This window comes from Pseudorasbora parva, chromosome 18, assembly GCF_024679245.1.
Source record: "Pseudorasbora parva isolate DD20220531a chromosome 18, ASM2467924v1, whole genome shotgun sequence".
NCBI lineage: Eukaryota > Metazoa > Chordata > Actinopteri > Cypriniformes > Gobionidae > Pseudorasbora > Pseudorasbora parva.
In genome coordinates, this window is record NC_090189.1 from 27,568,057 (window position 1) to 27,594,201 (window position 26,145).

At 41.7% G+C, this 26,145-nt stretch overlaps 1 protein-coding gene across 4 annotated transcripts in view; it reads right to left on the reverse strand.

Annotated features, from left to right (window-relative positions):
- Positions 1-985: 985 nt before the first annotated feature.
- The window catches only part of rgs14b (regulator of G protein signaling 14b), a 43,953-nt gene continuing 18,793 nt past the window's right edge, over positions 986-26,145 (reverse strand). The window contains exons 2-19 of one of the 4 annotated variants that reach the window (XM_067423236.1): positions 17,544-17,696; positions 16,975-17,064; positions 16,657-16,731; positions 15,674-15,796; positions 14,302-14,323; positions 9,727-9,896; positions 8,748-8,840; positions 8,501-8,644; positions 6,426-6,614; positions 6,234-6,351; positions 4,913-4,956; positions 4,640-4,831; positions 4,381-4,457; positions 3,615-3,741; positions 3,005-3,080; positions 1,589-1,641; positions 1,412-1,514; positions 986-1,331 (exon numbers count right to left, since the gene is read on the reverse strand). In XM_067423236.1, coding sequence (XP_067279337.1) covers positions 1,075-1,331; positions 1,412-1,514; positions 1,589-1,641; positions 3,005-3,080; positions 3,615-3,741; positions 4,381-4,457; positions 4,640-4,831; positions 4,913-4,956; positions 6,234-6,351; positions 6,426-6,614; positions 8,501-8,644; positions 8,748-8,840; positions 9,727-9,896; positions 14,302-14,323; positions 15,674-15,796; positions 16,657-16,731; positions 16,975-17,040 — 1,929 coding nt within the window. In that variant the 5' untranslated portion in view covers positions 17,041-17,064; positions 17,544-17,696 and the 3' untranslated portion in view covers positions 986-1,074. Of the gene's footprint in view, positions 1,332-1,411; positions 1,515-1,588; positions 1,642-3,004; positions 3,081-3,614; positions 3,742-4,380; positions 4,458-4,639; positions 4,832-4,912; positions 4,957-6,233; positions 6,352-6,425; positions 6,615-8,500; positions 8,645-8,747; positions 8,841-9,726; positions 9,897-14,301; positions 14,324-15,024; positions 15,157-15,673; positions 15,797-16,656; positions 16,798-16,974; positions 17,697-26,145 lie in introns of those variants that run through there. The other 3 variants (XM_067423237.1, XM_067423238.1, XM_067423239.1) reach the window with 3 other exon arrangements.

Genomic DNA, 26,145 nt, shown 5'->3' on the forward strand with positions numbered 1-26,145 from the left:
ACATTTCATGTGTGAAAATGATTCTTAATGCTCTTAACCATTCTTTCACTATTTGAGCCTGATGAATCTTGACATTGTCATCCTACATGGATGTTTAAGAAATGAAAAGCTGCACTCCACCAAATAAAGTTAGAACTGTTGCCAAACATATAACATGCTATTATATATTGATCCAATTGACTCTTAAAGCTACACTGTGATATTTTCCCCCATCTAGCGGTGTAAAGGTATATGACCATCCAGTGAATATTAGTTTCTGTTCCTCTCAATTTTGATTTCATTTGAGCTCCTACGGTGGCTGATTTAGTCCAAGATTAACACGGCAATCCACCTCTTCACATTCGACACGGTGCCATCGAGTGTTAAAACGTGAAAGGCGAAGCTTGAATTTACGGGTATGTCCCTCTTTGGCTAATGTACTTTCAAGATGGAGGGGCAACATGGCGGCCGGCATTCGAATCCCTCACCCGTATGGAATAGAAACATACTTTTATTATCCGATCCCATCACAATGGAAAATGTCGTGTCCTTTTTTTATAAAAAAAAAAAACATCCTATATCACATGAAGGGCTTTGTTAAAGTCATTAAAGACCTGAAAAATAATAAAGTTAACTTCTACATAAACAAATATTCTGCTTTAATTGCTCTTTGATAACTAACATTTTAACATAGTAAAGTGTACATAACGGCAAAATAGTAAGTGTTACCAAAAAACAATTTCTAATGGTCTGGAAGTAAATGAAGTACGCAATGCATGTCTTCATTAAAACAGATCAAATGTATTTTTGTTATGTGAATCAATTTGAAATAAATACAAGCAGCTGGGCATTAACATGCAGAATCAAGTCTCCTGTAAACAATATTTCTTAGCATTTGCTTTTATAATATATATATATATATATATATATATATATATATATATATATATATATATATATATATATATATATATATATATATATAAAACTAATAACAAATGTCCACCATTCACTTTCCTGAAACATGATTCTCTGTTCTTCATTGTTCCAGTGTGACTGATCATTGAAGCAAAGGATGTAACAGGTCCCTTTGGCTCACACCACAGTTTCTCGGGCTGGGTTTGAGCACTGGCTCTCAGATGGTCCTTCCCCTAATGTGTCTGATTGTCCTGCAGGAGAATCCATTTCAAGAGACCCCATGCTGGAGCAGGACTCCTCCAGCGATCTGTTTGCCTCAGCCTCCTCCAGGGGTAACTGAAGGAACTGAGGCAGCATTAGATGTTCTTTCTTCAGGAGGCCTCGCTGATCATCAGCGCTGCAGCACTGGGCTCGGTTTAACAGCTCCACCAAACCTGAAAGTCCCAACACATTTAGATGAGGCTGCGCTCTTCTATAAAGACCATCGAATAGAATCAAGGTAGTCATCATTTACCCTCCATGTCATAGGTTCTCCTCAATCCAGGGTTCTTCTGTCGGGCAGTCGATCGAGAAATCCCTGGAGGGAACATGTTCGCATCCACAGCACCTCTTCGATCCTGGTGGCAGATGCAGAAGAGGTTATACCTGAAGACTATCAAGATATTGAGATATGCTGCAGCCGTAGACTCACATGTATTGAAGGAGGCGAGAAGTTCCCTTTTGAGCTGCTGGCTTGATCAACACCTGCAAAATAGATTCGACTGATCAACAACTTAGACCTTTAATTTGAACTGTACCTTTAAGTAGACTGATTCCAGGGTATAAGAACAAAATCATTCTTTCTTAATGTAAAATGTATAGGACCCAAACTGGTTATACAATCGGGTGCAGTTTGTGAGAGGTTTAGTGCTGTACAGAGAAACAGTAAAAGGGCGCACAACAACAACAGCAACGCAAATGGAAGGTGACATGTTCTCCACAGAGGACGACGCTGAAGCTCTCACACAAGAGGAGGAGCACAAACCACTGGGATCACTGTCAGTCCATTCAAGCTCACAGAAGATTACAAATAAAATCTGTCTGTCCGTCCGTCCGTCCGTCCGTCCGTCCGTCCGTCCGTCTATCTATCTATCTATCTATCTATCTATCTATCTATCTATCTATCTATCTATCTATCTATCTATCTATCTATCTATCCACGTGTCTGCATCTCTATCTATCTATCTATCTATCTATCTATCTATCTATCTATCTATCTATCTATCTATCTGTCTGTCTGTCTGTCTGTCTGTCTGTTTGTCCGTCCGTCCGTCCGTCCGTCCGTACGTCTATCTATCTATCTATCTATCTATCTATCTATCTATCTATCTATCTATCTATCTATCTATCTATCTACCCGTCCGTCCGTCCGTCCATCCATCCATCCATCCATCTATCCACATGTCTGCATATCTGTCTATCTATCTATCTGTCTATCTATCTGTCTATCCATCCATCCATCCATCCATCCATCCATCCATCCATCCATCTATCTATCTATCTATCTATCTATCTATCTATCTATCTATCTATCTATCTATCTATCTATCTATCTATCTATCCACGTGTCTGCATATCTATCTATCTATCTATCTATCTATCTATCTATCTATCTATCTATCTATCTATCTATCTATCTATCTATCTATCTATCTATCTATCTATCTATCTATCTATCCACGTGTCTGCATATCTATCTATCTATCTATCTATCTATCTATCTATCTATCTATCTATCTATCTATCTATCTATCTATCTATCTATCTATCTATCTATCTATCTATCTATCTATCTATCTATCTATCCACGTGTCTGCATATCTATCTATCTATCTATCTATCTATCTATCTATCTATCTATCTATCTATCTATCTATCTATCTATCTATCTATCTATCTATCTATCTATCTATCTATCTATCTATCTATCTATCTATCTATCTATCTATCTATCTATCTATCCAGGTGTCTGCATATCTATCTGTCTGTCTATCTTCCCACTCAGTGAATTCAACTGTTCAGTAGACCTATAAAATTAAATCTGCAAAATTAAAACTTTTTTACATACGTTTATCTAGAATTAGTGTCTTATTGGCCAGAGAGGTGACAGCTGTGTTCATACTTATTATCTGTTCACTTCCACTCTGAAAAGAAAAACAAAGACAGAAAAAATGATAAAACATGTGAGCACATGGCTGATGCAGAGCAAATGTTCACACAGACAGATCAATGTCATTTCTAAGAGTATTTATTTATTAGGATTGTGTCACAAGTAGTTTAATTAGCATAGTATGCCTAAAGAGCCTTAAGTTAGAGTATCAATATGGGGGTGAAAGCAAAATTATTTGCTTTGTAACAATATGTAATGTGAAATAACTGAATTGATGTTACCGTACATTAGAATACTAAAGAGCATGTGGACATTACTTGTACATAGTGACTGTATTGAGTTTTTCATGTTAGAGCTTTGATAAACATAAAAACATTAAATGATTTGTTCAGTACTGGCACTGTCCTACTTTTGCAGGTGCAATTTAATAAGAAGAGAAACAGGAAAATCTGTGAATGTCTCCCTGTAAGATTGTGGTCCATCAAAAAAAGGTCAAACTAACTAAAGGTTCATTAACTTTCAACAAAGAACAAAATGCTTGTTCCAGCCACGCTAGGCCTTCGCTCACCATGGTAACAGTGGCGTCCTGTGGCCTGAGGCGGTATTTGTTAAGCATCGTCGCAAGGGCGTCCTGCAGAGTCTTATTGGACTTCACCACAACAGCCACCGTCTTACCTGCGAATGCTACCTTTACTCTGTACAAGAAACACACATGCGCATATTAACACCTGGTGACACACTGTAAAAAATCCAACTTATGTTTTGTATGATAAATACAGCTTTTAATGTTTTTTTCAACTATTTAACATGACAAAAATCGATAACTCAAAGTTTGTACAACTATTGACCCTAAGTTAGGGAAACTCAAAAATTTTCTGCAACTGGTTGCCTTAAACTTTTCAGTTTTATCAACTTTTTCTCTTTTTTTTTTTACAGTGCAACAGGCAATTCAAACTGACTGTTTGCATTTAAAGGGATAGTTATGTCATCATTTACACACCATCATGTTGTAAAAAAAGTATGATGTTCTTCAGTGGAACACAAAAGAAGATTTTTATTATTATTATTATTATTATTATTATTATTATTATTATTATTATTATTATTATTATTATTATTATTATTAAGAATGCTGGTAACTAAATAAGTGTTTTCCACAGACTTTAGTTCTATGGATAAAAACACGCATTGGTTACCAAACTGGCTTACTTCTAAATAGGCTATCTTCTTTCGTGTCCCACAGAAAAAAGAACTTAATACATGTCTGGAACGACATGAGGATGAGCAAATGATGCCAGAATTGTCATTTTTGGGTGACATTTAACAACACTTACGCAAATGTGACCCTCAGTTCCAAAAACACCTGCTGATCCTTCAGCACAGAGCTGTCCTGGTCCAATGACAGTGGTTGCTATAAGTGACAACCAATGGGAGATCACAATAAAAATAAATAAAATTATGCATTTCATAATTTTAGTTTTGTAAAGAAGATAATATATAGGTATCATTTTTATATGTCTATGAAGCAAAAAAGCATTAGGTTTTTAGAATAATATGACAGAAAATTCAGGAAAGTATGCCTGCACTTCTTACTTTGTCTTTGCCTTGTAGATAGATAATGATGTCTGACAGAGGAAGGCCTCTTTTTTCACATACGCCGGTCAGCATTTTGCGGACGGTGACACCAGGTCGGGCCGGGGTCAGAGATGCCGTGCCATCAGGCAGGAAGACACAGCAATACTTATCAACCCCTCCGTCTGCAGAGCGTGCCACTAATTTCTCAACCTACAACAATAGGTAGGTTTATTAACAGTACTGCTAAGGTATTGTATAATGCTGGTATCTGCAGACTTTGCATCAAGTTACCTCTGAACTCTTCACAAGTCCAGTCTTAAAGCTGATAGGCGATTCTGGAAATGGCCAATAGAGAACAGAGATTTTATTAGACAGTTCAATTTGCCCCTTATTTAAACTATGTGTAGGCTAGGTGGGTTTTGACCAGAGTTGCAAAATTCTGGGAATTTTCAAGGCTGGAAGCTTTCCATGGGAATTAATTGGAATAAACTGGGAATTTGCAGGTTAGTCTATACCACGGAACTCCATAACATGCACATTTGATTAATAATAATGTGAACTAGTATTATAATTTAAAATAATGGCTTTCTATTTGAATATACTTTGATTTTCAATTAAAGGGATAGTTCACCCAAAAATGTAAATGTGATGTTTATCTGCTTACCCTCAGGGGCATCCAAGATGTAGGTGTGTTTGTTTCTTCGGTAGAACACAAATGAAGATTTTTTAACTCCAACTGTTTCTCGTAATAATGCATGTCAATGGGGTGTATTTCTATGAGAGTCACTATGAGAGTAAAAAACACAGACATCCGAATCCATATTAAACCCTGTGGCTTGTGACAACATTGATGTCTTAGGACATGAAACAATTCGTTTCTGCAAGAAACCGATCAGTATTTATGGTACTTTTTTTTTACCTCCTATCAGACAAATCTCATCCAGTATTCCCAATGCCATTACTTCTGCCGGAGAAGGTCAAAACAACGGCACAATCATAGATATTTGTACATAGATGCCTCATTTGACCGATCTGCGCTGGCACTAATGAGGATTCTATATCTATCTATCTATCTATCTATCTATCTATCTATCTATCTATCTATCTATCTATCTATCTATCTATCTATCTATCTATCTATCTATCTATATCTATCTATATATATATATATATATATATATATATATATATATATATATATATATTGCACCAGGTTTTGACCTTCTTCCTCGGAAGTACTGGCTTTGGGAATATTAGATGAGAATCATCTGATATAATATAAAAAATACTAATAATAATAAATACCGCAGGGTTTAAAATGGATTCGTAGGACTCATAGGAAACACCCCATTGACATGCATTATACGAGCAATGGTTGGAGTTAAAAATCTTCATTTGTGTTCTACCGAAGAAACAAGAACACCTACTTCTTGGATGCCCTGGGGATCAGCAGATAAACATCAAATCTTAATTTTTGGTTGAACTCTCCATTTAACTCCTATAAATTCCTGTTACATTTCCAGATTGGAATATTTCCAAAAGATTAAGTTCCAGAAATTCACGGGAAACTTTCCGCCCCTTTGCAACCCTAGTTTTGACTCCATGAAATCACCTCCCCAGGACCCTCTCTTCTCTTTGCGTTTGTCCTTTCCTATGATGCCTTGGAGATTGACCTTCCTCCTCTCTACCCCATCATCAGCCTCTGCTGTACCTGGCTTCACCTTTAACCTCTGGAAAACAACAAACTCATATCAATTTCTTGTTAAGATAAAATACAGTCATATTTTACATTAAGATCAGTTACCTCCTTAGTTTTATCGAACTTGACTTGCTCTCTGGGTGAAGTGCTGTTGGGTTTCGTTGACGTTAGGGGTTTGCCACGAGGGTCCAGCCCTGGCAGAGGCCTGCCCTCCACATTAGCTAGCATGCAGCTTTGATAGAGCTGTGAGCGCACGAAACGAGTATAGCTGTCAAACTTCATCAGTTTAAAGATCTGGAAGGGGGGAGAGAGGACAGAGAGGATAGGTAAGGACACTTTTGCTCAAGAGGGAGGATGGGCTCTTCATTTGGTTGCTTTTTGTAGCTCTGGATAATTGACTCGTGATTGCTGTCTGTTCTTAAACTAAAGTGGTTTGCTTCGCCACATATGACACAACAAAAACATCTTTTTCACCAATGGGACAATATATTCAATATGACATGCCGTTTTTACGCCTCACAGAACTATAACAGCCTCCTAAATTAAATTATTTACTTGAGGTACTCCTGTTTTAGTAGTTTTTTAGTTTTTCTGGATTTGATGATAAAACCTGATTAAAAAAATGTTTTACCTGATTGCCTGAAAACCTGATTAAAAAAATTTAAAATGTAATTTTAACAATTTTACATCTCACTATTAATTTTTTTAAATATTTTTTTTTATTGACAGAGACATACAAACAGACAGACAATAATAGTGCAGTAACCAACAATCTAGTAATTCCAGAAGTGAAATAAAAGTAAGTGTGTGTTTGTGTGTGTGTGTGTGTGTGTGTTACAAAGTAACCATTTATTATTTATTATCATTACCATCCTCATTACCATCACCACCATCACATCTCACAATTCAGACTTTTTTTCTCCAGAATTGCATGATAAAAAGTCGAAATTGCAAGTTATAAAGTCAGAATTGTCATGTAGTTGCAATTGTGAGTTATATAGTCAGAATTGTGTGATATAAACTCTGGACTTTAAAGCTCGCTATTCCAAGTGTATATCTCACAATTCTGAGAAAAGAAGTCAGAATTGTGAGATATAACCTTGTAATTGTGAGAAAAAATTCGCAATCGAGTTATAAAGTCAGAACTGCGAGCCATAAAATCGCAATTGCAAGAAAAAAAGAATCTCACAATTCTGACTTTATAACTTGCAATTACGACTTTATATATTGCAAATCTGAGAAACAGTGAAACTCCAATCTAACTCGCAGTCATGAGCTAAAAAGTCACAAATATATTTTTAAATGTTTTATTTTATGGCGGAAACAAGCTTCCATACCGCTCAGTACTGTGCACAATGAGATTTTTTTTGGCCCTCCTTCTCCCTAGCACCACCTGTCTAGATCCGCTATGAGGTTCTCCCTACCTTGCAGCAGCATGTATCCTAATCCCTGTAATTCTGAGCATGTTTCAACAGTAGGCCTTCACTCAAGCCAGCAGCAGCGTAGCAGATCTTGCTTATCCTCCCTACACTCTTCCGATCCACCAACATTCTTATCAATGAAGTGCTTTTTGTTTAAAATCAGAAAGTATTATATTTTAATGGGTTAGTTCACCCAAAAATTAAAATTCTATCTAGAATTACATACCCTAATATCGTTCGACACCCGTAAGACCTCCGTTCTTCTTAGGAACACAAATGAAGATATTTTTGTTGAAATCCGATGGCTCAGAAAGGCCTTCATTGACACCAATGTCATTTCCTCTCTCAAGACCCATAAAGGTACTAAAGACGCCGTTACAAAACCCATCTCACTACATTGGCTCTAAAATAATTTTATGAAGCGTCGAGAATAGTTTTTGTTCACACAAAAAACAAAAACGAACAAAAATGAAATAACGACTTATATAGTGATGGGCCGATTTCAAAAAGTTTAGAACGTTATGAATCAGTTTATCGAGCCGAATAATAAATCGATATGCTGATTCATAACCGTTCGAACCATTGTTTTGAATTCGGCCCATCACTATATAAGTCATTATTTAGTTTTTTTGTGAACAAAAAAGGTCTTTCGGGTGTCGAACGACATGAGGGTAAGTAATTAATAACAGAACTTTCATTTTTAGGTGAACTAACCCTTTCATTTTTTATAAATTGACATTTCTTTCTGATATCACATACCTGTTGTTGGGCTTTTTGAAAGATTTCAGGATGAGGGATTTGTACATCTTTCTCCTCGACTCGTACTCTGTCGTCTATGTTAATGGGAGAAGTTGCGTTGCTGGACAGGAAGCTGTTATAAATTGACAGCGCCTCTCTCTTGAGCTAGGGTAAGAAAACAATTGTAATATTTACATTTTATGTAGGAATTGGATAGGAAAAGAAACAACAACAAAACAGTGGTTAGATATACAATACGGAGCTTTACCTGCTCAGTCTGATAGGCTGGTATCTTGCGAAACTTTTCACATGCCAGCCAGAATAAGATGTTCTCAGCGCTGACCTCCGATTTCAGAAATGCCTGTGGTGCACACAGACAAATTATTACTGTCTTTTTTAACGCTAAGAATATGCCTCAAATCTGGATGAAATTGTGTCAGTGGGCATACAGACATGATAATTACTATCACCTGTATTATGATTAAAAACTAGATTTAATTTCTGGTTCTGGGTGGCATCTCTCACCAAATAGAGGTTTATCCATCTCAGAGCTTGCTCACCTAAACACCCAAATGTTTCCTCCCCCCACCACCACCACAAACTCTCTTTCAGTCTCCCTTCTGAAACATTCTCCACACCTCCTCATTTCCCTATAATTACAGTGACTCATACCGTGGGCTGTTTTCCTCCTCACCTCCTGTTTTTTTCTGATTTTACACATTTCACAATGAATTGGGGTTGAATTACTTGCTCTGCGTGGTCGGTAAACAAATGAGAGAGTCAACATGGCAGCGTCTCTCTACGGCACTCTCTTAATAAGAAGTGAATAAGTGCAGAAGTATATGACGTGTGCACTGAGAAACTAGAAGCAAAGGCTCATTTCTAGGACACCACTTCTGCTTTTCTCTGCCGAGTAAGACAGCCAGTCCTGTTGTATTCAAAAGATCTGCTTGAAAATCACCAAGACATGTTTTGAAATCAGCCAGTTTATAGGGCTGTCATTCGATTAATTGCACGATCTGCTGATTAATTTGTCAAGTTATAAATAGTTGGTTCCAGCAGCCTTCCCACCCAGTAAACTCAAGTGCTATTAGAAGAACCATAAGTGAAATACATCTACAGTGTAAACAAATCAATAGCTTTCCCTAAAGCCCATTCATCTGTGTACTTGTTCAGATTTTGATGTATGTCCAGAAATATTCAGTCTTTCTGCTGTGTCTGCGTGAATGACACTTGTTTTTTCTCACCGTGAAGAAGCGTACGCCCGTGGGGTCCTCCAGCAGCCTCTCAAAGCTGACGGCCCAGCTGGCCACCTGTCCCACCCCGCTGCTCCCTTCGCTGGGCACGGTGGGCAGGCTGGAGTTACTGCTGGAGTACTGCGTCGCTGTGCGCTCGTCGGTCTCCAGCACATTCAGTTCTAAGGATGATGAGGAAGAAGCACTGGCATTTGAACTCAAAAGGACAACTTGCTTGATCGTTATATCTTTGTGAGGACAGTATATAGAAGAAAAAAAATTAACCGGATAGGTGCTTGCAACACGGAGTTATTACAGTTAATGCCCAGAGCCCCCACTCAGCTAAAACGGCAGCTTTGGGAGCATAAACATAAAGGGTGTCTTTGTGCCTCTTAACAGACACAAAATACAATTAAAAAGTACAATTAGCCGTTGTTTAAATTCACCTAAATAGTGTTTGAGACGGCTAGCTGTATCTCGCACTGAAGTCCCGTGGGAACTCAGCGGTAGCCGGAAAAAAGGCAGTCCAGTTGGGAAGAGCGCTGTGTGTGTAAAGCATGATTATTTTATTACTGCACATCTTTCCTCAAGTTGTGTATGCCCAAAAGGAAGGATGTGTGTTGTGTTGTGTCTGTAAGTTTGTCATCCTTGTCAAAGTGTCTGCTGCAAATTTTCACATTCTGTTGCCACAATTCGGAAAGGCACAAACGCGAACCATTTCTTCTGAACTTGTGAGCCCGATCGGATCATGACTCTATGATGTCCGGTTCACGAAGGAATCCTTCTTGTTAACCGGTTCTTTTTAACCGGTTCTTTTTAGTGAACTGGGTGATCCAGTTCACCAAATCGGACTGAATCATTCTAAACGGTTCGCGTCTTTAATCAGTGTTGACCACACAAGTTACTTTAGTTGCTCACTTTCTGACATGAGTGACAGTCCCTCCGAATAGAAATAAACTAATGTCTTGAATTATATGTTGTAACTCTTACCGTTCACTGAACTGAGACATGTTTTGCAGAGAGAGCCGATGAACTCACGAGCAGCTGATACTGAGCAGCGGTTCTCGGATTAGCAGTACATAATCGAAAACCGTTTCTTTCGGACATGTTCGATACTGAGAACCGACGAGTCGATGAGCAGAGCTTCTTCACACACACGACGCTCTTCCCAACTGGACTATTTGCCTTTTTTTCCGGCTACAACGGAGTTCCCACGGGGCTTCAGCGCGAGACTACAGCTAGCCGTCTAAAACACTATTTAGGTGAATTTAAACAATGGCTAAGTGGCTAAACTCATCTTGTTGCCATGCAAGGGCAGGTTCATGTTGGACAGACATTTTAATTGCATTTTGTGTCTGTTAAGGGCATTAACTGTATAATGGGCATTAACTGTAATAGCTCCGTGTTGCAAGAAACAATCCGGTTCGTTTTTTATTTATTTTTATATATATAGACTGTACTATACACAAAGGTATAACGATAAAGATAAACTTAAAAATTTGCCGGAGTTGTCATTTAAAGGATTAGTGGGTGAACTAACCCTTTAAAGGACAACTCCGGCAAATTTTTAAGTGCATACTAAATATGCACTTATACACTATTTACTTATGTACTATGTATGCAACTGTGTAGTGTATGAACTTTATAAGGTTATTTTGTCATTCAACATCAAAGTCTGATAGCCCCTCCCCCTCTGCTACATAATTAAAGTTGCATTATCCCAAATGTTTTCAAGAATGTTTAAATCCAGAGAAATAAGCAATTTTAACCAGGACACGGACCATGTCCGTCTGTCGCCTATCAATGACATCATAGCTGCGTTACCCTCGATTTTATTTAGTAGAAACCATGGAAACAACAAAGACGCTTTAATATATATTGTGTTTTATTAGGCAGGTGAGCAACTGTTTGAATACAATCATTGACGGAAAACTAATTGTTGTATAGCTCAACACAGTTAGTCTTACTGTTTAAATCTAATTTTCCTGATTTACTGCGAATACCATGTTTAACCATGCCTACTATCGTTCTAGCAACATGTGTCTCATAGTAGCTGCTGAGTGAACGCACAGAGTTGCATTATAACATCACTTTCAACACACAGAAATGTATCTAATATGATAAAACAGCTCTGCGTGACCACACATACAAATGAGCAGAAGAAGCAGAAGCGTTTATCTGCTACATAATACTAGGCCTTTGTTTTGAATAAGCGACCTCTAGTGGTGAAAATTACACAATGTGCCTTTAAGTGCATTATCTGGGTATAGTGCACTTTTTCTATTTGGAATTTTTTTAGTGTATGAACACACTACTTGCACTATTTATACCACATGACTTTTAAGTGTACTTTGTGATCACCGCAAATTAAAAGTTTTACTTTAAAATATGTTTTAATTCATTATGTTTTCATAATATTTTTCTAATAGCTACACTGTGATATTTTCCCCCATCTAGCGGTGTAAAGCTATATGACCATCCAGTGAATATTAGTTTCTGTTCCTCTCAATTCCGATTTCGTTTTAACTCCTACGGTGGCCGATTTAGTCCAAGATTAACATGGCTTCCAGTTCGACTTCGTCAATGAGTGCCATCGAGTGTTAAAACGCGAAAAGCAAAGCTTGAATTTATGGGTATGTCCCTCTTTGGCTAACGTACTGTCAAGATGGAGGAGCAACATGGCGGCCGACATTCAAACCCTCAGCCGTATGTATTTTCAATGGCATATTATAAACTTACGAGAATACTTTATAACTTGAAAGAAGTAAATATACATTAATGAGCACATATATTTTTGAAAGAACTGAGTGTTTTTAGCTAAGAATAAACAAAAAAAGTTACACAGTGTAGCTTTAATAATCTTTGAATTTGTTGACTAACATTCTAAAGAACATTTTAACTAGTGTGTTATTATTCTATATTACTTTTAAAGTTAAATATGAGTTAAATGAATAAATTTAAATACGTGACAATCAAGTTTAATTACATTAAAATATATTTTAGTTAACCATAAATGCTTTACAGTACATGTGGTCACAATGAACCGCATTTCAAAGATAAAAGAAGAATTTACATACATTACATAAGAAGATGAATAAAAGGTTTAGTTCACCCAAAAATGAAAATTATCCTATGATTTACTCACCCTCAAGCCATCCTAGGCGTATATGAAGGTGTATTTTTGTCAAACTTTCCCTTTAAGTTCTACTTAAGTTGGTCAAAAAAAAAAACACTCTAATTGCATGGAATATCAGTTTAAACTATAATACATTTTCATTTCATAATAATATACATTTTAATTAATATGCAATTAAGTTCTTAAAAACATTACATTTACATACAGTTAATAAGCATATGATATTATTTCCATGATAAGTACTTGTAGTACACATATGTTACCGTTTTCACAAAGGTATTTATTCATTAATGGTCTAATACTATTGCTATGTGAAACAATTTCACATGGGAGCCTGTGTGTTTCTTCTCAGGGTGGCTGTTTGTACATTGTTTCTAGGGTAACCATTTTGGTCATTAGTTGGACAAATGATGGCTCAGAAGGGCTACCAGCTGGTGGGGCTAAGATTGAGCACCTTAAATTTTCCAACAGGGCCGAAGTTTGTTACTTTTCATAGAAGAATATTTTGTCTAAATATAAAATATTTACATACATGCTACAAATTTAAAATCACAGCAATCCCATATTTGCTGTTGATCTGTCCCATTTTATCTGAAAAAAAAAATATTGCATCAAATACTGTGTTGATGTTTTCATATTTAGGATGGTTTTGGTATTGTATATAAAATACATCACATCTTATTTTAGGCATTTTCCAGTTGAATGTAATGTCAATCCAAAAGCACAGCACATAATAGAGTGAAATTTAAATCCAGTGTACAAACATGTCAATCTATCGTCAAAGGACGCATGAGCTGATTTTAGCCCTGTTTTGTCTTCCTTGGGCTGTGGGAATGTGTGAGACATGCTAAGGAATCATCATATTATCAATCTGACACCATCAATGTTGGTGCGCCGCTAAACTGTCTCAACCCAAAATCTGTTTATGACACTTTTTACAGTTCTCTTCCTTTATTCCGACACTTCACTCGTCACTTGTTTTTGTGTCACTGGTATGCAGTAGAGGAATTTCCCGAGCATGAGTTCGCATCACACTTTATGAATGACTAGCATCAGACGCTTGATGATTACACGGGTGCTATCGATGATTGTCTTCACTTCCAGACAGTCACATGACTTTCTATACCTATGTCTGTCTGCCTTTCTACCTACCAACCTATTTTTCTCTCACAAACTCTCTATCTCACAATGATACTTGAACAAAGAGAGTGGAAAGTGATGTGGCTACACCTGCCCCTACCCCCAAAACCAGATGAAAACAGGTCACTGGTAAAGTGATAAACCCAGATGTTTGACTACATTAGTGCTGTTTGCCGGCCACGTGGATAAAGTATAAAAAGACATGGCCACACAGACTGCTGACCTTTGTTTTCCCCCGTTGCCTTTGATGGAGGTGAACATATCGTCCAACCTCCATCTCCTCTAAAAAACATTATTAATGAATAACTCACCTCCATCTGAAACAGCCAGTGTCTGTAAGAGAAAATGAAATGATATTGATCAGTTGTGATCAAAAAATATGCTCACTGTAAAAAAAAGTAAGCGTTCATGCTGCCTTGAAATTAAGTTTCACTTATTACAATACATTTCAAGTTGACTAAACTTCAAATTTAAAGGCAGCCAAACACTCTCTACTTTCAGTTAAAACAGCTATTTGTGTGTGTACATTCATCTGTGGTATTAGTGACTCAGTTAAAGCACACATTCCTTGGAAATAAATGTTGCTTGATTCAATGCCCGCAGGCAGTTGAGACACGCACAAGCACCAGAGACGCTGAGTGAAAGAGCTCACAAGCAACAAAATGTGACACACGAGTCTGAGATAAAATGGCTGCTCTTTTTGCCCTCGAATTGGATATTAACTGATATTACTGTTCTCTGAGCTTCTCTTTCCCGGAAGGTAATGTAGTAGAGCTTACTTCAATGATCTGCTGGAAAACAAATCAAGCGGAATTGCTTAAAACTATATTTTATGCCCCCTAAATGAAAGACAGTTGTTGCAACTCTATACTAGTTCGTTCAAAGTCACTTGTAGCCTTATAGTTGATGTGAAAAGGTACTTCTTGTTGGGTAACAAAAAGTTTAACTCATTGCCATATTCAAATTTTGTGACAGCAATGTGTTTGCGCACATCGACCAGCGCATAAATGTATAATCAGGCTCTTTAAACGTACCTTAAGTCCGTTGGATATCTCAATCTTATTTCCTTTCAGAGACATATCCTCGGAATCACATATACTTTAGATTATTAAACGCATGAGTGAGTTGTTTCTGATGTGCGTTTGAGATGGCTCTGAACACACTATAACTTCCTGCTCGAGCAGGAAGTCTTACCATGGTAACATGCCGCAAGAGGAAGTGTGGGCATGTTTCAGACAGGGCTCTTTTTTGAACTTTTTTTTTACAGTGAAACCATGGCTGCAGTTCTTCCATCATTACATAAGGAATAAGGTCATATAAGGTAGAAAAACATTCATTGGAATGAAATGATTGGGTGGTTGTGATATTTAACATTTATTTTGTTGTTATTGCCTTGTTTTAGCACTATCTCGGTCAGATTCTGAAAGAGCACACAGCTATTAGATCAAAAAAAAAAGATCACTCAAGCAATCATGACCAAAATACCACATACCACTGCACTTCTGTTGATGAACACAAGCAAATCTACCGTTTTGAGATGATTCAACATTTAAAAGTCATTACTGGAACTTGGCAGTACTTATTACTGGAATTACTGGATGGCATGGCAGTAACTCCATGTGCTTAGAAACAGTAGAGCGATGAGGAAATGAGTGCTCTTCTAAAATTGGTCAAAGGTTTTACCTTGTTGAGGGCGTGAGGGTGACTGTCTGACAGGGTGTTGTGTCTCCCAAGAGTCCTTCGTAAAGAGTTGCGTCGAGCAAGGTTTGAGAACCCTCTAGTGATTTCATTGAAACTCAAGGTCCTCTGACAAAATTCACACAAAAATAATTTGATACATTACAACCTCACAATATAAAAGCTGTACTTATTGCCTTATAATATATATATATATATATATATATATATATATATATATATATATATATATATATATATATATATATATATATATATATATATATATATATATGACAGACCAGACAGCAGACAGACAGCTAAACAAGCCAGACAGACATAAAGCTAGTCATACCAAACCAGACAGACAGCTGAACAGACCAGACCAGACAGACAGCTAGACATACCAGACCAGACAGACAGCTAAACAGACCACACCAGACAGACAGCTAGACATATCAGACCAGACAGACAGCTAGACATATCAGACCAGACAGACAGCTAGACATATCAGACCAGACAGACAGCTAGACATATCAGACCAGACAGACAGCTAGACATATCAGACCAGACAGACAGCTAGACATATCAGACCAGACAGACAGATAGACAGACCACACCAGACAGACAGCTAAACAGACCAAACCAGACAGACAGCTAGACATACCAGACCAGACCAGACAGACAGATAGACAGACCATGCCAGACAGACAGCTAGACATACCAGACCAGACAGACAGCTAGACAGACCAGACCAGACAGAAAGAAAGACAGCTAGACAGACCAGTTTGACAGACAGAAAGACAAACAGACAGCTAGACAGAGCAGACCAGACAGACAGCTAGACAGAGCAGACCAGTGATGAGCAATAAAAGAAGGGGGATAAGTATTTACAGTTTATATAACTATGCTCTGAACAGAAAAAAGTCACACTATTATAGTATCATGAAGTGTTGTATACCATAGGTAAGTAAAGAGGAAATTGGTACCTTTTCCCTTGACTGGACAGATGGTTTCTGTTGGTGGTGAGACAGAGAGATCTCCATGATGAGGCTGGCTGTGTGCTGGAGACCAGTGAGGAAACACAAAACCTGAGCTAGAACTTCGTGGCTCACAGAAACAACGTGTCACTGTGCAAACATCATAAAACACAACGCCAATGGGTATAAAAGTCAGTGAGAAGGAAAACACACTGACGTATATTCAGGCAACATCATCTAGAGAAACCTGATGATAAATGGCCATCCAGACACAAATGAAACAATTAATGTAAAAAAAATAAAAAAGATGGTTAGTTTTAGTCTCACCTCGTTTGCATCAGCACACCTTTCACAGAGGATTTGTTGAAATTCTGTCATCATCTTTACCCTCATGTCACTCAAAACACAACTTTTTGTCTGTGGAATACAAAGAGATTTATCAAAATGTCAAAACTGCTAATTTACATACAATGGCTATGGTGATCATTTAATTTAAAGTTAAATTGGTTTATTTAAAATCACCTTAGACACTGTTTACAAACTGTACCATTAGACTTAACACATATTAATGTAAAGTTCAGTTAAGTTATTTCCAAAAATTTCCCCACCCCAATCATATCATATCTCACAGAGGGCACCAAAAAAGGTCCCTCTTTATGTAGGCTACTTTATGTAGCTCCTAAACCTTCTTATTATTGTATATAATATTGCGAACAGTAGTTTGATCATGATCGGTCCTATAGACGTTCAGAAATGTATTGTCAAATGGAGACTGTGATTTGTGGGGAGTTTTATGAAGAAGTTTTTCTGCACAAATATGTCCAGTCAGTTGTCCAAACTGCCCAAAGCAGGTCCAGACCAGAAAACCATCCAGAACCAGTTTTGTTTTGCGTCACCAAAGCTCCTTCTGTTCTGCGATGGTCGACACCTGTTCCTCTCAATTCATCAGTGCAGCAGTCCGTGCGGCCATAAGCCGTTCACCATCTCACTCTCCCTCGCTCTCACAGCTGGAGAGATGAGCTCAGCCAGCAACAAAGGCATTTGTGTTCCTGTGTGTCGGAGGAAAAAGCAAATGTAGTAATTAATGACCCTTAACAAAAATGAAAGAAAGTGCTTGTTAAGATCTTCACCGACATGGTTGTCATATCTCCTCATAAGAAATATTGAATAATGAGTATAAGTGTATCGTTTTAGAATGATAGTGATGCCCTTAAATAGGATACTGTTGCATGAGCTAACTACTTTAACCCTTGCATGAATGTTTCGGCAATCATTATTACATATTCGGATCAATATCTAACACGGATGGATGTCACGTTGCATATATTAGTCCCTCCGTTGTCTTCAGTGTGAAAAGTGGGATCTCAAAAACATACAGTCATGGCTGAAAAAGGTTAAAATATGGAAAAGATGCTGGAAAACGTCCCTGGTTACGACTGTAACCTTAGTTCCCTGAGAACAGGGAACGAGACGCTGCGTCAGCTGACGCTATGGGGAACGCCTCCAGCGTGACCGGTGTCTGAGCTACTATCAAACCACAGCAATCCTATTGACCGGCGACAGCCTATGATGTCATCAAGGTGCGACCAGGAAGTATATAAGGGCGCTTTGCAAACATGACACCAGCTTCTTCGTCTGAAGGGACTGTTCGCAGGCAGGCCCCGAGGCATGGCAAAAGTGACGCAGCGTCTCGTTCCCTGTTCTCAGGGAACTAAGGTTACAGTCGTAACCAGGGACGTTCCCTTTCGAAAGGGAACTCGAGCTGCGTCAGCTGACGCTATGGGGAACGATATACCCACGCCGCCATGCCGAGGGGAGTGCATGCCTACTGGCAGTGACAACTGTCAGGACAAGCAAATTCAACTGAAATGCCTGAACCACTCCCCCTCTGGTCACATTAGGCTGTCAGTGACAGCATTCCCTACGGTCATAGCCCGAGCTGTGGCCTTGGGGCACCTTCATGTACCCTACCCCGGCCGCTCAAAGGCCTGGAACCAACCTGTTCGACAGAAGGGGTTCCTTTAAGGGAATGTGGCTAGGGGACCCGAGGGCGCCCCAGCCAGTCACTATTCGGGAAGAACTTCACCGAATGCCACCAGGGAGGCTTGACCTGGCGTCACTATGCGGGACGCTTCCGTCTGCCAGCCCAGTCTGTTAACAACAGAGCCTCTGGAAACTCGCCTCTGGAGAGGCATCAAGCTGAGGGACTGCGAACTGGCAGTGTCCGCCTCAGGCCGGAACTCAGAGACGGGCTATCCTGGAGAACAGCGCTCAGCGTAGTGCTTTCCCACCCTTGCTAGCGAGGGGAGTCAGCTGCTCGATCCTAGGATCTACCGAGCACATACATTACAGGGGTGCTCAGGAGGCCTGAGAAGGCCTACAGGCTGATCTCACAGGGAGGCCCCGAGGGGCCTACGACCAACTGACCAGGCCCAGGCGGCCGTAAGCTCACAGACAACCCTCCTAAGAGGGGAGCTCTTAAGCCTGCCTGGTAGGTACCATGCTGTAGGCAACCTATGCAAGTCCCTGTCCTGTAAGGACCGCATAGCAGCAGTGTAAACTCGTCGTGCTAGAGTATGCGCCCGCCATCAGGTGCTGCCGGCTAGGACCGAAGCCTGATGGCAGGAACCACTAGCTGTCAGCTTGAGCCAGTTATGTGTCTCCGTCCAAGGAACTCATTCCCCCTGGGAGGCCCCGCAGGGCCTACTACTTGCCAGGCTACTCGTAGCCGGCACTGAGACCAGGGAACGACCTCAGGGAGGCCTGGTGAGGCCTGCTACCTGATAGCAGATCATGCTAGCCGCCCTGGCTAGCAACCATGCTCACTGTCATAGGAACCGGGAACCGGGGCTCACCCTCCGGGAGGCCTAGCGAGGCCTAATCCCTGTCACCCAGTGGCCGAGGCCCTGGACCACCCCCTCAGGGGAAGCCAGATGAGGCCTGCTGCAACCCAGCAGGCCCTCCGGGAGGCCTGGTGAGGCCTGCTACCTGCCATCTGGTGACTGGAACCCAGGAACTGTTATCCAGCGCTAGTTCCCTGGAGTACCCCCTCAGGGGAAGCCAGATGAGGCCTGCTGCATCCCAGCAGGCCCTCAGGGAGGCCCCGCGAGGCCTACTACCTATCATCCAGTGACTGAAGCCCAGGAACGACCCCTTGGGGGAAGCCAGACGAGGCTTACTGCTACCACAGCAGGCCCTCAGGGAGGCCTGGTGAGGCCTACTACCTGCCGTCTAACACCTGAAGCACGGGAATACCCCCTCAAGGGAAGCCCGGCAAGGCCTGCTACACCCCAGCAGGCCCTCAGGGAGGCCTAGGGAGGCCTACTAACTGGGCTTCTAGCCATGCCAGCGACGAATCCTCGCTGGCAGGTCGGATGAATGCTGGCCGCTCCAAGTCGGGCTGACAATGGCTGTCTGCTTGGCTGACGAAGACCTAGACATCCAGTTACCACCTGGGGAATCACCCCAGGGAGGCCATGATGGTCCTGCTTGTCGACGAGGTACTGCTGAAGCCGACATCGTCGGGGATATTCCTCCCAGGCGCACATTGGCCCGATGTCGCGACTCACCCGCAAGGAGGCCTGCTGAGGCCTCCTGCTCAGAGTCCACTGCCAGGACTGCCCAAGCTGGCTGCTCACAGCCAGCTGGTAGCCCATGCCCCTCCCGGGGCTGGCTTCATCCCGGAGGCTCACGGGGTCCTCCATGCGATGACGCAGTCCCATCCGGCAGTGCCTACAGACATAGCCTAAACACATTGCCAAAAGCAGTGTACTCAGCAGAAAGTACCTAGACCCTCAAAGCGAGGGGAGTACAACTTACGTCACCTGCGTCAGGGCGGCCGCTCTTCCTTCATGCAGCGGCCTACCGTTCACGCTAGGGCGTCAGCCATGGCAATGCTTCGGCTTCCAGGGGAGCATCCGACCGAACCATTACGAAGCACGCAGGTTGCGAGTGCAGCTCAACCCGAGCCCTAAAAGGTGGAGCAGAAGACACAGAGCAGAGGGCAAAAAAAATATTCACAAAATGCTACCCACCGGCCCAACATCCTCCAGGATGGGGCCAGGGGCCGCCAGAAGGTGGCAGCCACAACAAGCTCTGGAAAGCGGGGTTTTCGCAAAAATAGCCCACCTGCGTACAAGCGTGGGACGCCAAACCCCGCCCCACGACCACTGGCTAAGTCGCTGTTCATTCTGCTTCACACCAACCTGCATTACTAAAAACCCCAAAACGCAGAGAAGGGGGCGGGCCTTGGCCGGACGACTCTAATGTAAGAGGAGGCTGACTAGGGATGCGAAAGAAAATGCCCTGCAATATTCAAACCGAGGGCCTCGGGCGATAATTACTTTCCTTCTTTGGAAAGAAATGCCCACCATCCCGCAAAAGCCTAGGCCAACCGATGCAGTGGCCCGGAGAGGGCCAGCCTACATAAGAGTATTATACGCGGCTCGGGGAAGCGAAAAACCCTCAATAATACTCCGTCTAAGCCCTGCGAGGCTAGACATAAATCTGTAGTTCGTGCGTAAGCCTAAACTCACCCTCCCGTCTATGAAATTCCACGAGGGGCAACGTTGACCGCTTTACCCTGGGGTGGCTAAGAGCTTCCTGTTTGACTAGGAGAGCACACTCGCCTAAAACAACAGCACATTCCTACAAGAATGAGCGGTTGCCTCAATACTGCTTCATCACACAGAGAGAAGGCAAAAAAACTGTTCGCACAGCTGTACATACAATGGCGGCTATTCTCTCCTAGCCAAGCTAGCTCTAGACATGCCACATAACGGCATCTAAAAAATCGTTCTAGCCACCGGACAGGGGAACTACAGGGCCCTATGGTGTCCTCCATCGATACCGTGATCCCCAAACCCTTGGCGGGGAGCATGAAGTCTCACACAACATAAATAATAAATGTTTCCCTCGCAAGGGGGACTTACCAGCTCGCCTCCTGCGCGACGATATCCACACATAAGTTTTACTCACAGTATGCATGTTTGGGAGCGCAACCGCCTGAGGGTGCGCTTCTCACAGCCCAGCCAGGCGGGGTCTAGAGTATCATCGTCATGGCACCCTCAGGGCCGGATGTAAGAAGCGCCTGGGGAGAAAATGAAGAAGAGCAGTAAATGAGATGTAATTCTTAACTCACCCACCTAAGGGAGGGATATTTCTTTCACGCCAACAGCGTTGTGATACTATTCCTCTTATATGGGAGTCCGCCTCTTTGCGCCCCGCCCTTAACCGCGGGGAGCATGAGAGGCGATGTTGGCACTCAGGCCCCGTCACTGGTCCGTATACCGTGACGCCTCCCGCCTGCCTGGGACCCGGATCTCAGCGGTGTGCGGGTCCTCGGACACCACCACCCGCGCTTCTGTGACACTGGCCCTCAGGCCCTGCTATCGCTGATATGGCGCACAGCTGCGCCGCGGGTCAGGGTATTTTCCCTGATTGAGATCCCTCAGCAGGTCTTCCCAGTATACTTGCAACACCGACACGGCGTAAAAGTAGCACCAGGCTGACCCGCTGCCGTGTATGCCCCGCCATCTAAACTTCTTGAAACATAGTTGAAAGAAGCTCAGATGGCAGGGTTGGAGCTAGAACACCCATCCTCCAAACATCAGCATTTAACACCGCTGATGTCCGTGAATACACTGAATATGGGTTCTTCCATACCCTCACGATCTCAGTCAGGAGATCAGGAAGGAATGGAAAAGCTCAACTGAGCCGACGGTTTTATGGCCGGGGAGAAATCGATCGTTCCGTTTAAACGAGCGATCTCTCCTTTAATGCGCCCACATGACGGCCGCAGCCTGCATGCAGCGCGCTCATAATAGCCATCGGCTCAGCATACACAGTCAGGATGGCTGAGAAATTAATTTCCCTTCTCACCAGCCATCCCTACGAGCATTCGTGATTAGTCTCGTCAGTCGCTAGATCGCCGGAGGGAAACATCCCCTCGCGGCGATCGGCGACCCCATCCGAGGGAATGTGACGTGCATCCGCGCTCAGCCTCAGCGTGAGCGGGGATCACATCACTAATCTCAGATGCAAAAACGCTCTTCCCTCAGGAAGAGCGCTAGACGAGAACGGAGCGATCTCGGATTGAAAGACTTCGCTCACATTACACACAATCGAACAAATGACTCCACAAGAGCTTGACTGTGCATGCTCTTAATCCCAGGCAGAAAATAAATGAATCTGGATTACCTTTGATTTGAAGCATTCAGACAAAAACAGTCCCTGAAGACGAAGATGCTGGTGTCATGTTTGCAAGGCGCCCTTATATACTTCCTGGTCGCACCTTGATGACATCATAGGCTGTCGCCGGTCAATAGGATTGCTGTGGTTTGATAGTAGCTCAGACACCGGTCACGCTGGAGGCGTTCCCCATAGCGTCAGCTGACGCAGCTCGAGTTCCCTTTCGAAAGGGAACTGCAGATTTTGCCAAAACTGCAGGATTTTTCTCAAGAACATTGGGCAGTTTAACTGCTTAAGACAAACAAGGGACTCATGAACAACCATCACAAAAAACAACAAAACAGCCAAGGATCATCCAGGCAACGACACAGTATATCAAGTATATGTAAACTTTTAAATGGGGTAATTTTTATAAATTCATTTTAGGAAATGACAGAGACAATAACTATCATCATAGAATGAGTAATATCTTAACTGTCAAAGTTTCACTCATGATAAGATGGTTGGCAGTAACAATGGTATCACAAGAAGCAGCTCCATAAACATCTCTGGAACATCTCAGGAGAAGTTTGTTGGTCATTCAGTAATTGGTTCCCACTCCTAATCCCCCAGAATATTATGGAATCCCTACAGAAGCAAAAAGCTGACAATAGAGTGCAGTATGTCTGCAGAGCATTGATAAGGACCTTCGGGATGCACCAGGAAACTCACCATTGTGAGTCTGGATTCTGACTGCTCTATGGATATAGATCCTCCCTGCTGCTTTCATTAACAGGGAGAAATGAACATTGTGGCTCTTTGGCATAATACAAAGAGAGGGGAGGGCGAGTTTTAATCCATAGAAAGGGTTCCTGAAAGGGAAAGATGTAGTCTTAATGTTGGCCTCTATTAAAGGCTACTGCTACGGAAACCGATCCGAAGACTTATTCTGCAGGCTTGTATACTGAGGTCTTATGCAGAAAGGGAAAGTGTCCTAGCTTTAAAGATTCAATATGAAGTAGAGTCTTGCACTAAAAGACTCTCGATTTCAAGGACTGCAAGAGAAGCAAATATGCAGGGAGAAAACTGTTTTGACACTGAAACAGTTAGCCAAAAACTAGACACAAAAATGCCATAAAATAAATTTTAAACTAGTGTTTTATAATTACCTTAGCTATAATTGTCATGTTACAATTGTCATGTCACTGGTTGGCTACTATTGTTTTAGTCTGAGGTGAAAACCACTTCCATTTAGAAACTATGTTCTAATTTAACCTTCATAAGAGAATAACTGTTGGCTAAATGTCAGTTGTTTCAGTTGTCATCAGAAAAAAAAATCCAATCGTGCCGTTTGAGCCCCTATAAAGATATATGTGGTTCAACAATTGTCTTGTATCACTGTCATGATGAAAGCGACAAGATGTTGAGGTACACACGCCAGTGTACCTTTTGTGCCGGTCCCAAGCCCGGATAAATAGAGAGGGTTGCGTCAGGAAGAGCATCCGACATAACATTTTTGCCAAATTTATTATGCAAATCACGAATATGACTTCCATACCGGATCGGTTGGGTCCCAGGTTAAAAACAACCACCATCAGTGCCGTTGACCTACAGGGCACTGGTGGAAATGGGGCTACTGTTAGTCAAAGAAGGAGAGGAGGAAAGTGTGTTAGAGGAGGAAGGTGTGCCCATAGGCAGAGAGAAAAGAGGAAAGGCAGATGTTTAGGACTAAAAGTAGGGACTTTGAATGTTGGTACAATGACAGGTAAATGCAGAGAACTGGTAGATATGATGCAGAGGAGGAAAGTTGACATTCTGTGTGTCCATGAGACCAGGTGGAAAGGGAGCAAGGCTAGAAACATTGGAGAAGGGTTTAAACTGTTTTATAATGGTGTGGACATGAAGAAAAATTGAGTTGGAGTGATCCTGAAGGAGGAGTTTGTGAAGAATGTTCTGGAGGTAAAGAGAGTGTCGGATAGGTTGATGAGTCTGAAGCTGGATATTGAAGGTGTGATGTTGAATGTTGTTAGTGCCTATGCTCCACAAGTAGGTTTTAAGCAAGATGAGAAAGTCAGATTCTGAAGTGAGTTGGAGGAAGTGATGCAGACAATCCCCAGAGGTGAGAGAGTAGTGATAGGGGCAGATTTGAATTGACATGTTGGGGAAGGGAATAGTGGGGACGAGGAATTGAGGGGCAGATTTGGTCTTCAGGAAAGGAACCCAGAAGGACAGAGGTTGGTAGACTTTGCTAAAAGTATGGAGATGGCTGTGGTGAACACGTACTTTCAGAAGAGGCAGGAACACAGGGTGACATATACGAGTGGTGGCAGGAGCACTCAAGTGGACTATATCTTATATAGACGCTGTAATCTGATGGAAATTAGCGATTGTAAAGTAGTGGTAGGTGAGAGTGTAGCTAGACAGCATAGGATGGTGGTGTGTGAGATCACTCTGGTGGTGAGGAAGATGAAGAGAGTAAAGGCAGAGCAGAAGAAAAAGTGGTGGAAGTTAGAAAAGGAAGAGTGCTGTGTGGTTATCAGAAAGAAGTTGAGACAAGCTTTGGGTGCAAGAAGGGCTTCCAGATGACTGGACTACAGCCTAAGTGATCAGGGAGACAGGTAGAAAGGTGCTAGGTGTGTCATCTGGAAGGAGGAAAGAAGAAAAGGAGACTTGGTGCTGGAATGAGGAAGTCCAGGAGAGTATCCAGAGGAAGAAGTTATCTAGGAAGAAGTGGGACAGTGAGAGGACGGAGGAAAGTAGACAGGAATATAGGGTGATGCAGCGTGAGGTTAAGATAAAGGTGGCAAAGGCCAAACAGAAAGCGTATGAGGACATGTATGCAATGTTAGATAGTAAGGAAGGTGAGAGGGATGTGTATCGGTTGTCGAGGCAGAGGGATAGAGATGGAAAGGAAAGGATGTGCAGCAGGTTAGAGTGATTAAAGATAGAGATAGAAATGTTTTGACAGGTGACAGGAGGGTGAGGGAAAGATGGAAGGAGTACTTTGAGGAACTGATGAATGAGGAAAATGACAGAAGAGAAGAGTTGTAGAGGCAAATATTGTTGAACAGGAAGTAGAAAGTATTAGCAAGAGTGAAGCTAGGAGAGCTTTGAAGAGGATGAAGAGAGGAAAGGCAGTTGGTCCAGATGACATACCAGTGGAAGTATTGAAGTGTCTAGGAGAGATGGCAGTAGAGTTTTTAACTAGGTTGTTCAACCTAGTTTTAGAGAGTGAGAGGATGCCTGAGGAATGGAGGAGAAGTGTTTTGGTGCTGATTTTAAGAACAAGGGAGATGTGCAGAGTTGTGGAAACTACAGAGGTATTAAGCT